This window comes from Gavialis gangeticus, unplaced genomic scaffold, assembly GCF_001723915.1.
Source record: "Gavialis gangeticus isolate Ggan-Ray unplaced genomic scaffold, GavGan_comp1, whole genome shotgun sequence".
NCBI lineage: Eukaryota > Metazoa > Chordata > Crocodylia > Gavialidae > Gavialis > Gavialis gangeticus.
In genome coordinates this window covers 214,023,655-214,034,371 of record NW_017729032.1, presented here as the reverse complement: position 1 = coordinate 214,034,371, position 10,717 = coordinate 214,023,655, and the positions used below count along the sequence as shown (strand labels likewise).

Sequence of the window (10,717 nt, the reverse complement as noted above, 5' to 3'; positions counted from 1 at the left end):
ATTTTGTTTCCATAATATCCTAATGTTTTCCTTTGTAAGGTAGAAGTATTTTTTAGATAAGATTGAAATAGTCTAACACGATATAAAATAGTAAATACAAGATATTAAATATAATAGATGCCTTTAATATTATTAAAATTAGTAGTTCACTACAATATACAAGTCCAAAAAACTGAAACAAAGGGATAAAGTCAAAATGAAACATTTTACCTTATCAAAATGAAATATTTTAACATTGCTTAAATGGAAGTGAGAAAGAAGAAAAAGAAGCAATTAATTGAAATTAACATGTTCCCATGAAGCCTTTCAATTTAGATAGAATGGAATATCATTCTGAAAAAAAATCTGGCCAGCTGTACTGTTAACCCCTTAATATTTGTGGAAATTTAAACGTAACTAAAAACATTGCTTTTAATCAGATTTCTGGCCACATCCCAAACTAAAGTACTTTGACTTCACATAGGCAGATGTTTGGAGTCTTTGGACTATTACAAATTCCACCCCTGCCCCCTCCCACTCCCCCCAACCATCCACTCCCCATTTGGAAGCAAACTATTTTATGTTCACATTCTTTCTTTGCATAAAAATAGAACAATGGTAAACGTTGCAACAAAACTCTCATAAATTAAATGTAGTCTTTTGTTTTGTTTTATGACATGCAGACAAATGATAAAGCAGCTGTGGCACACAAGCACGTCTTGGGGAACTCACACATAGTCATTTAATCTGTAGCCACTATGTGAAGCAGATGTCAGGGAAGAAGCATGGTTTCCCTTGTAGGCAGTTGGTGGTCTATATAAGGGAACACCCCCTGTGGCACCTCGTGGTTGTGGCTGATAAGGGATGTTGTTCTCACTATCTTGGCATGATATACAAAGTAGAGTTCCACCAAGTATAGTCAAAGATGCAGAGACAAAGCCAAGGTAAAGAGCTTGCCCTATCTCATGCTTCATTCCATGTGGTAGCATGGGGTTATAGAAATCTGTGACTACATCATTGGTTTTCCAAGAAATGGGTACCAAGCATATAAGACCAGCCAGTATAAAAAAGATTCCTCCGCAGACTGCAACAGAGTTTTTGACAGAGGCCTCTTTGGCACACCGAGTGCACTTCATGCCAATGACAGCCACCACACATCCCAGTGTGGAAAGAACACAAGAAACCACCATCATGGCACGGGCAGCTTGGAGGTCACGAGGTAGTGCAAGCTGAGATCAGTGGACCTGGCACTGATAAATGCCAGTGCTATGCCAGACACACTCCATCCACAGCCCCTTCATATATGCAACTGCTGTTATAATATTGGTGCCCACGTGCTCTTCTCCACCAGTGAGGCAATATAGTAGCAATTAATGTTCCCATTAGACCAAACAGACTGAGGAAGAAGCCAAGTAACTGAACAGCCATGCTTGCCATGTTAATGTTTGTCCTGATTATTCCCTTTTAATATTGTACCTCCGCTTGAATTCCTTCTGAAAACATAGGCTGTTCTTGAGAGATATGCAGCCGTTTTACTTTGACACCTCCTGGTCTCCTAATAAAAGGTAATTGAGGGAAAAGAAGTTAAATATTATCCAAATGCATTATTGCTCTAACCAGTAAGGTGCATTCCAAGTACCGTTAGTGTAATAATTAGCATAGTTATTGCAGTTAAGGCTATTCTGTGGAAGTAGTGGGAAAGTAAGCTTACCTCCTCACTTAAATAAACAGGCTTCTCTAACCCACTGGGAAGAAAACTTAAAACAATTTATGAAATTGAAAAAGTATTTTAAATTTAAATATTCTTCTTCCCAACAGACTCCTCAGAAAAGCATGATTTCCTTTTTAAAGTAGAAAATTAGCAAGTGTTAACACTTGGAATGAATGAGATTTATAAAGTACGCATGTGAAAGCTACTTTACATGATGAAAACATTCCCAAAAGGTCATTGCAGGACTACAAAAACAATGAGTGTATTTGCTCAAACTAGGGAACAGGGAGAGTGATTTAAAACCTGTGGAAGAGGATAACAAGTATTGGATTAAAGTTACTTTCCCGCACTTGCCAGTATTTCTTGAGGTTGTATTTTAATAAAGCAACTCAAAGGGGAATCATTTTCATTAGCCTCTGTGGAGACAGAGTTTATGACTTTAGGTTGTGGGGTAGATGATAGCATGTGAAACCAGATGTGCATCCCGCAGCTTCTGAGAAGTGACACCTTCACAGTTTCAGAAGACATAAATTATAACTTAAGAGCCTATGCAAGAAATAGTAGCTCTTCTTCTGTGTATATTTTAGTAATGTGCACTAATGGCTGCCTTGCAAGGTTTGCTACAGGTAACATATTATGTGTTTGGACAGAAAATATATTAATACATAAAATGATTTGCATCAAAATCCAGTAAGGAAACCAGAAATAAATTTAGATTCCAATCCTGCAAAGCTTTATCCTTATGCTGAATTTGTACATGAAAGTAAGTATTTGCAGAATTGGGCCTTAACAGGTAAAGCATGCATGCAAAGCAAGAATCTAGAATAAAGTGACCAACAAGAGTAGTCAATGAAAGACATAATGCAAAAGGCCAAAAAGCAGTGCTGATTTACACTTGCAATCTTATTCATTAAGCAGGATTGCTTGGATTGTGGAGCAGTGCTGAATTTTCTTCTTTACACATTCCCATAACATGTGACCAGACAACAAGAATCCAAAGCAATTTACAATCTTTGTTCAACATTATGCAGAAAGGAAATTTAAAAAAAGGTGAGGAATTGCTGGGGATTGGTAAATAATGGTGGTTACAACAATGAAGATTATGAAATGAACTCCTAATTACATGCTAATTTTAAGTCTTAAGGTTCAGACAGAAGTGACAATTTTCACTTGGTATGGCCCCTGAAATCACTCTACAGCCATAACCAAACACAAATGTGTAGCTGCAGAATGTTTTACAAGGGCCCAATCCTGCAATGGTCTGAACCTTCATTACGGGAGGGCTCAGTTAAGGCATTCCAAAGCAAAGCACCTTCATTAACTTCTGTCTGTGCATGCTGGAAGCAGGGCTGGTTTGACACAGCTCTGCCCTGCATCTGATGTGGTTTTTAGAATGGGGGGGGAAGAGAGCAGGGGGAGCTTGTTCTGGGAATTGCCCAGCTGGCACTGGAAGGTGGGGCAGGTGGATTGGAGACCTCCTGAGGTTAAAGGCTTCAATCTACTCACCCCCACCCACACTCCAGCCTGGCTAGGAAACCCCAGAATGAATCTCCCTCCCCTGCCTTCATCCCCTCCCATCCTGAGACACAATAGGAGCTGAGAGAGGAGGAGCAGAGCTAGGGGAAGAGACTGCAGAGTCTCTCTCCCTTGATTGGCTCCAAATTAGACCCCAGTCCCTCACCCTCCCAACACAATAGCTAATGTCTGTTGGGTCAGAAGGATCAATTTAACTCATGGCGCTTTCTATGAAGTGCCATGAGTTAGATCTGGGAGCTGCACTTCTGTCTGTGCTTTTAGTGTTTGTATTGATTACATCAATGGAAAGATAGCTGACTAGTAGGGCTAGCAAAATTTCGACAAGTGTTTTGTTTTGAAGCTGTTTCAACGCATTTTGAGCTTCAAAACAGCTTCAAAATGAAATGAGAGCACTCAAAACATTTCAACAGTTTCAAAACGTTTCTAGTTTCAAAGCAACCCAGTGGTGGGAGGTGGGGGAGAGCCAGGGCTGCACTCTGAATGGTTCTGCCAGCCTCATGGAGCTCAGCTCGGCAGCGGGAGGTGTTGGAAGAGCCAGTGGCAGAGCTACTCTGAGCACAGCCCTGGCCATTTGCTCCCACCCAGTCCCACTGCCAGGCTCAGCTCCATGCAGCTGTGAAGCCTCCCACTACTAAGCTGTGCTCACCAGGGCTGCACTCCAAGCGGCTGTGCCACTGGCTCTCTCTCTGCCTCCCACTGCCGGGCTGAGCTCCATGGGGCTGGCAGAGCCGCTTAGTGTGCAGCCCAGCAGCGGGAGGTGGGGAGAGCCAGGGCTGCACTGCAAGCGGCTCCATCAACCGCACAGGGCTCAACCTGCCTTCCCAGCATTGCCAGGCTCCTCCTGGAGGTGCAGGCCCCCAGATCTGTGCACGGGATGACAGGAGGCTGCTTCTCCTGCCTGGGGCCAGCAACAGCACCAGTCTTCCTGGCGCTGGGCGCAGGCTGTGCCCAGCACCAGTCCCAGGTCACAGCAGCAGCTTCCTGTCAGAAACCCCTGAACCTATCTCCTTGAAACCTGACAGGCTTCATACCCTCAGAAGGGGCTTCATACCCTCAGAAAGGGCTACCATCCCAGCAATTTTCATCTAAATTAGGCAAAAAATGACAAAGTTATAGGCATTTTCATGATTCCCCATTATAGCCTATGGGCGAAATGTCAAAACCTGTCAAAACAGCAGAACAGTTTTGACCAAATGAAACGAAACAGAACAGTGCCTCAAAACGAAGCAAAATGACAAAATGAAACACTGTCCCTTCGAAACAGCGAAACAGAAGTCCAAATGGCACGGCGCTGTTTCACACAGCTCTACTGACTAGTCTAGCCTCGGTAATGGTGGAGTGATGTGGCAGCTATGAAGGGCCAAGAAGAATGCACGAGGCAAGTATTTCTGTGGGTGGTATCTTTTATTAGACTAACTGCATAGTTAGGAGGGACGTAGCTGAGTTTTTTTAGGTACCATTCCTCAGCTGTCCTCAGCAGACATCTGAAAAAGTACAGTGGTAATAATGTCACCTTGGTAACTGAATAAATATGCAGAAACCAATGATCAGTTTTGTTTTACTTGGATTTAGGAAGAGATTTTGCTGTTTTTTACTTCTCTAATGTTTATATGACCTTCTGACTCTTCTGTGACTATTTCTTAAGTGATGGAAAGCTATCTTATGTTGTTGCTGAGTAACCTCTGATCTACATGTAGCAATAAAAAAATTGGCATTTGCTACCAGAAACTCCCCTCCTCATTAGTTCTCTTATCTATTGCTGTATTGTGGGGAGGGACTGTACCCCAGGTTCCTTCCTTTCTGTCGCCATTGCTATAATGGATTGTGATCCTAAAGGAAAGAACCTAAAGCTAAGTACATCATGTAGCAAGTCTCAGGAGCAAAACAAAATGAAAATCTACAGTAACACAGAACTTTACATTTGTGTTATCCCAGATTGTTCAGCTCAGAAGAACTCCCAGAATGCCCTTTTCATCTGTGTATTTGATCTGGTTTGATTTTGGTTTTGTACTCTGCCATAAATGTGATGAAAATAAAAGAGTTTGCCTCATTTCATTCCAATGTGACTTTTCTCTGGTGCATAACAATATCTAAGCACTTTATATACTAAGGAATTTATCCTCACAACTACTGTTCTTACCATTTTAGATGAGGAGCTGGGGTACTGAGAGAGCAATCGGCTTCCCACAGTCATTCAGAAAGTCCATGGTACCGCTGAAAACAGCACTGCCCTCCATTTTCTTAGACTAGGGCCATCATAGCTGGCCATCTTTGCAATCTCAGTTTTATGGATGGGGAAGTCTTTATCTTGACCTATTTGAATTTTCTTAATTTTCTTACCTGTTTCTTTCCTATAGGTAGGGAAATAGAGTGACTGGTTATGATCAATCTCATCAGTCAGTCCACACTTATATCTCTGTATCACACAACATATGAAAGTCTGCTGTAAGTTACTTCTGGATGTCTGCAGAAACGCTTTCAAGGTCAGGCGTTAGGTTCTGAGGTTAAACCCAAAGAGAATGGGGTATAAAAGCTAAATGTGATTTACACCATTAGTTACAGGAAATGGACTTCCAGTTTAATGCAGGTCAAAATACTCTTCAGCTTGGCAGCAGCTATTTTTAGTAATCATTATGGTGTTATTTTTAAACTTGAGCTATTAAACGCTTTCTAATTTAGGAAACTGGTGTTAATTAGTCCCACTCACTCAACCTCATGTTTTCCATATTCCTTTCTTAGTTGGTGCCAGCTGTCATTGGTGCTAAGTAATGCTCCACTAATGTAGAACAACCTTGCAATTGCACCTTAAAAATAACTGTAAATTAACACGGTTATCCCAAAGAACATCAATAGCCTTGTTAAAATACCTTGACTTAGAGCTTTACTCCTGATGGCTGCTCCTATGAACATGGTCAACCCGGTACAAACAGTAGGAGTGGATGAATGAATACTGCAGGAAATGGCTTGCAGCTATAGCCAGGGTAAATGTTAGAGCCCAGACAGAGCCATCTTTTCTACTCTGATCATATTTCTCATCGTCTTTCAAAAACACAAATGAGATATAGACTTAGTAGACCAGAGACGCAACTGAAATCATACAGGCGGCTCATTTTAGTTGGCACTGCTGTTTTGTATTGGTTCACTGGGTGATATGGTTCCAAATCACCAAAAAGGCCCTGCACTCTGGCTCTCAATGCATTTTAAATCCCTTTATTCCTTCCTTTCTCTGTGCATCCTTATCTATCTCTGATTTCATTTTGATCCATCAAATTCCTCTGAACAGCACTCCTGCTTAGTCTTCACAGCTCTGCTTCTCTGCAAAACAAAGGATTATAAAGTAACGTGAAAATCTGTGAAAAGCAACTATGAACAACTTTACGTTTTCTTGCTGTGCCAACTCATGCCGGCTTTATTTTATGAGTGAGAAAGGTTGGAAAGCCAAATTCTCCGTATAAACTTTCACGTTGTTGAATTCCTGTGTTTGTAAAGGAACAGCTGTATAAAACCAGTGCTCACTACAGACAGGATAGTTCTTTGGCTTTGCTCTCCTCTGAGCCCTACCACAGCTATATTAATTTGGATCTGTCTCCAAATTAAGCTCCAGATCATGTAGAAAACAATGTTACTAGTCTACTTACTAACTGAAGCTGAAACAACAAATGCATGTTTCAGTAATGTCTCTCTCATTGTTCTTCATTTTACTGTTTCTCTACCCATATCAATCGCATCCTAGCTGTACCAATCTCATTATTTTATTTCTGTTCCTTTTACAAGGGCTTTCTACAGACCTATAAAATGCCTGTTCCTTATGATAACTGTAGTCGCAGTGATTTCTGATTCATCTTCCTTTTCTTCACCTGCTTATGATCAACTTTTGCCAATGCATTTTAATCCATTTATTCTGTCCTTTCCCTAAAAATCCTTTGCTATCTCCAATTTTATTTTGATCCATCAAATTCCTCTCAATGGCTCTTTAAAATGCACACAATCTGAGAGTCTGAGTCCTAACCTGGGGAGGGTGTTTGTTGTTATTTTGCCTGTCCGGCTGAAGGTGTGATGTATGATGCTTGCTGTTCCCATGTTGCAGAGTGTTTGGTTTTCCCCATGCTTCTGGGCTGTGCTGGTTGTCACATGCAGCCAGGAAGGAATTTTTTCCTTTCCTGTTGCTACAGATATCAGGAAGGTTTTCTGCCTTCCTTAAAAGAATGGGATGTTGGATGCAACCAAAGTTGGGAATTTGAATTGGTTGTACCAGTGCTTCCGCAGGAACTAAAGCCCAGAAGTACCTGGTTACAGGGTCTTGCCCCTCTGCTCAGGGCCAGATCAGTCACTGCATTTGGGATCAGGACAAAATTTTACCCTGTGGTCAGATGGGTACAGACTGGGAGAGGGGTTGCCTTCCTCTGTAGTGAGGGGCAGTAGTCTCCTTCCTTGGAAGTCTCATGCACTTTTTAACAACTCTTAAATGGCAGGACACTGACAGTTTGTGTCCCACAGCTTTACCTGTGGTAGGTTAGGGTGCATTGCACCCGAAGCACCCTAAGAGAAAAGATCTGTTTTTAGGCAATATGCCATTTAATGTGCCGGAGAAAATGGGTTAGAGAAGGTTGGTTAGAGTGCTTTCTGCAGCCTATCAGTGCTGCCACATGTATCCACTGGAAGTGCCCTACCTTGCACCTTGTACAGATATTTGCTCACTTGCAAAGTGCAATTATGTAATAGGGGTGACTATAGTTTTAGGAATAGGTTAGACAAGGACTTCAATAGGATGATCCTGCCTCAAGCCATGGGTTGGATCAGATGACCTCTGGGGGTCCCTTCCATCCCTACTTTTCTATGATTCTTATTCTAATAAATAAATCCACGTTCAAATCTAGCACTTGCAAAAGTAAAATGCTGAAAATTCTCATTGGCATAAAGACATGGTGCAAGCAAACAGAGTGCAAGTAGCATGCAGGTCAGTCAAAACCAATCCCACTCTACAACAATAACTTGTTTAATTCTGGCTTCTTTGAGCAATGCTGCTCAAGTTTTATGGTGGATTTTTTTATTGGTGCAAATCTCATTAGTTTCTACGGTTAAGACCATGAAATTATTGCTTTTTATTTCTCCCTTCCTTGTATTGGAATGCGAACTCAGGATGTCACAAGTGTACTACCCATTGATCTATACATGATATGTCTACATGGTACAATGCAGCACTGTGCAAAGAGAGCCCAAACCAGAAGCAGTATAATTGTATTAATACAGAGCTACACCCACACTTATAAGCTCTGCTTCTCAGCAGAGCTAACTTTGCACTGGATCTCTTTATTTCTTGTGTGCCATTATGAAACAATTTATTGTCCTCTTCACTGAAATCCAGCAAAGGCTAAGTATACAACATGTCATCCCCTTTTTCTTTTGTACTGTATATATAGGCATGGTAAATAATTAATTATTTATGTGATATGTAATGAAAATTGCTTTTGACTGCTCTGTCACCCCTTTTCTAGTTGTTCAATGGAGATCAAAGGTAATGCAAGTCAGGACTGGGATTCTGCACAGTCCTCTGTTACCTTCTTTTGTAGCTTATAGCTCCCGAAGGAAAAGGAATTTTCCTCTGGTGCTGTGTTTTGGGGAATCTTTCTATGTATAATTTATGAATTCTAGTTGATTTAATTAAATTTCTGTATCATTTAATGCACCACTGTATGTGGAAACCACTATTTTCATTCAAACACTGCATGCTGTTCTTCCAGATCAGAGGAAATGGATGGTCGGTATCCCTTGATGATTTGCACATTCAAAAGAGAGCACCTTTGGACAGTGGTGAAAGCTAAGAGAATGAATTTTCTTTCATTTCTCTGTAGGAGACTGCAGTTTGAAGTAGTGGAATTTCCTGAAAAGGAAAACAGAGAGATGAGATGTTCGCATTGGATCTTAAAAAACTCAAAGCTTGAAAGACTTTAGGGGGAAACTTGAAAGAAGGATTCAGAGGAGAAGAGGCACAAGCTTTTTTAAGAGAGAAAGGATGTCTTTGACAGTGGGACCAGCCAAAATCAAAAGAAGCTGGCTAGAGTACAGCAAGACAGAAAGCAGACTTCCTATTACTTGGAAGGGAGACCTTGCCTGAAGGAGTGCCTTGCCAAGAAGAGGACCAGGAATCCTACAGAGACACTGATCCAGTTTTACTAAACTACTGAGGAGTCTCTGGGAATTGCAGCCAGTTACAAAGCCTCAGCAGTTGGACCATGAAGGGATCAACTCCTAAAAAAGGAGTTTTAGACAGAGGGTTTGCACTCTGAGAACGTGCCTAGAAACCCAGAGCCAGGGACAGTGCGTGGAAGTCTCAGGAAGCTTAAAAGCACACGAGGGCTCCAACAGCAGCTCGGTGAGTGCCCAGCCAAAGGCGCTGGAGCAGCTGAGTGACAAACGGACTAGAGAAGGGTGGTTACTGTGCCTTCTGCAGCCTGTCAGAGCTGCTGCATTCATTGGCTGGGAGGACCCTACCTTGTATCTTGTACAGATAATTGCCCAGTTGCAAAGTGCAAACAGGAGGGTGTAAATCTCTACCATATTGACTTCTTGTTAACATTTCACCTCCACTTTATACTTTGTATATATGTAAATAGCTGCACAAGTTGTCAAATGGTGGATAATCAGGCCCAAAGTGATGACTCTCGGAGGCCCTAGTTCAGCGAGGGGTAAATGCATGACTAAATCCCACAAAACATCAGTGAGAAACTACTCAGGTACTTGAAGTTAGGCAGATGTGTAAGAACTGGCTGACACAGGGTTTTAGAGCCTAAGCATACGAAGTTTTTGTTGGCTGCAGGTGCGAGAGACCAAGCTTTTACACTTTGATTCCCTGTGTTTCAGCATGTCACAATTCCCCTTGATTCTTTTTTACAATATTTTGGGAGAAAAGGGAAAAGATTAGAAATTTACTTTCTTTTCTGTAAGAACAATTTACTGTGCATGTACGTGTCTGAGCGGGAAATCACGGCTTACGGGGCATAGAGCAAAAACCTTTAAAAAGAAGAGATTAGGAAATCAGTATGTATGTGGAAGGTCTTTCTTAGAGCCAGCCTTAGGGAAAATGGCCACCTGGGCCCCCTGGGGCAGGGGAAGTTAGCAAAAGCTGAAGGAGGGAAGGGGAGCCTGGAGAGACTGGAAAGCTGCTGCTGGAACTGGACTGAGGGAGGGAGCCGTGGCAGGTAGAGCCCAGGGGCTGCAATTTAACCCTTCACAAGCTACTAGTTAAGCAGTCCTTCTCTAGTCCTTATACTGCCCCAGTATTGTTTCAGGCATGTGCAGGAACCTTGTCAAAAATAATGGCCTGTTTTTCATGAATTTGTTCTTTCCTGCATTGGTTTCGACCTCAAATATTCTTAGCTGTCATTTCTTTTGTTGCAATAGACTGGTTCTATATTATCTATAAACCACACTCCGCAAGTTTGACATGAAGGGCTCTTTGAAGTGCTGTTGGAGGGGTTTCATGCCCTTCCG

At 41.8% G+C, this 10,717-nt stretch overlaps 1 protein-coding gene across 1 annotated transcript; it reads right to left on the bottom strand.

Moving 5' to 3' along the window:
• Positions 1-204: 204 nt before the first annotated feature.
• CLDN14 (claudin 14) lies at positions 205-1,488 on the bottom strand. The gene is given in 2 exon segments (XM_019523978.1): positions 205-1,320; positions 1,322-1,488. Coding segments are annotated over 2 exon segments (708 nt in total). The 5' UTR covers positions 1,417-1,488; the 3' UTR covers positions 205-707.
• Between the last annotated feature and the right edge of the window lie 9,229 nt (positions 1,489-10,717).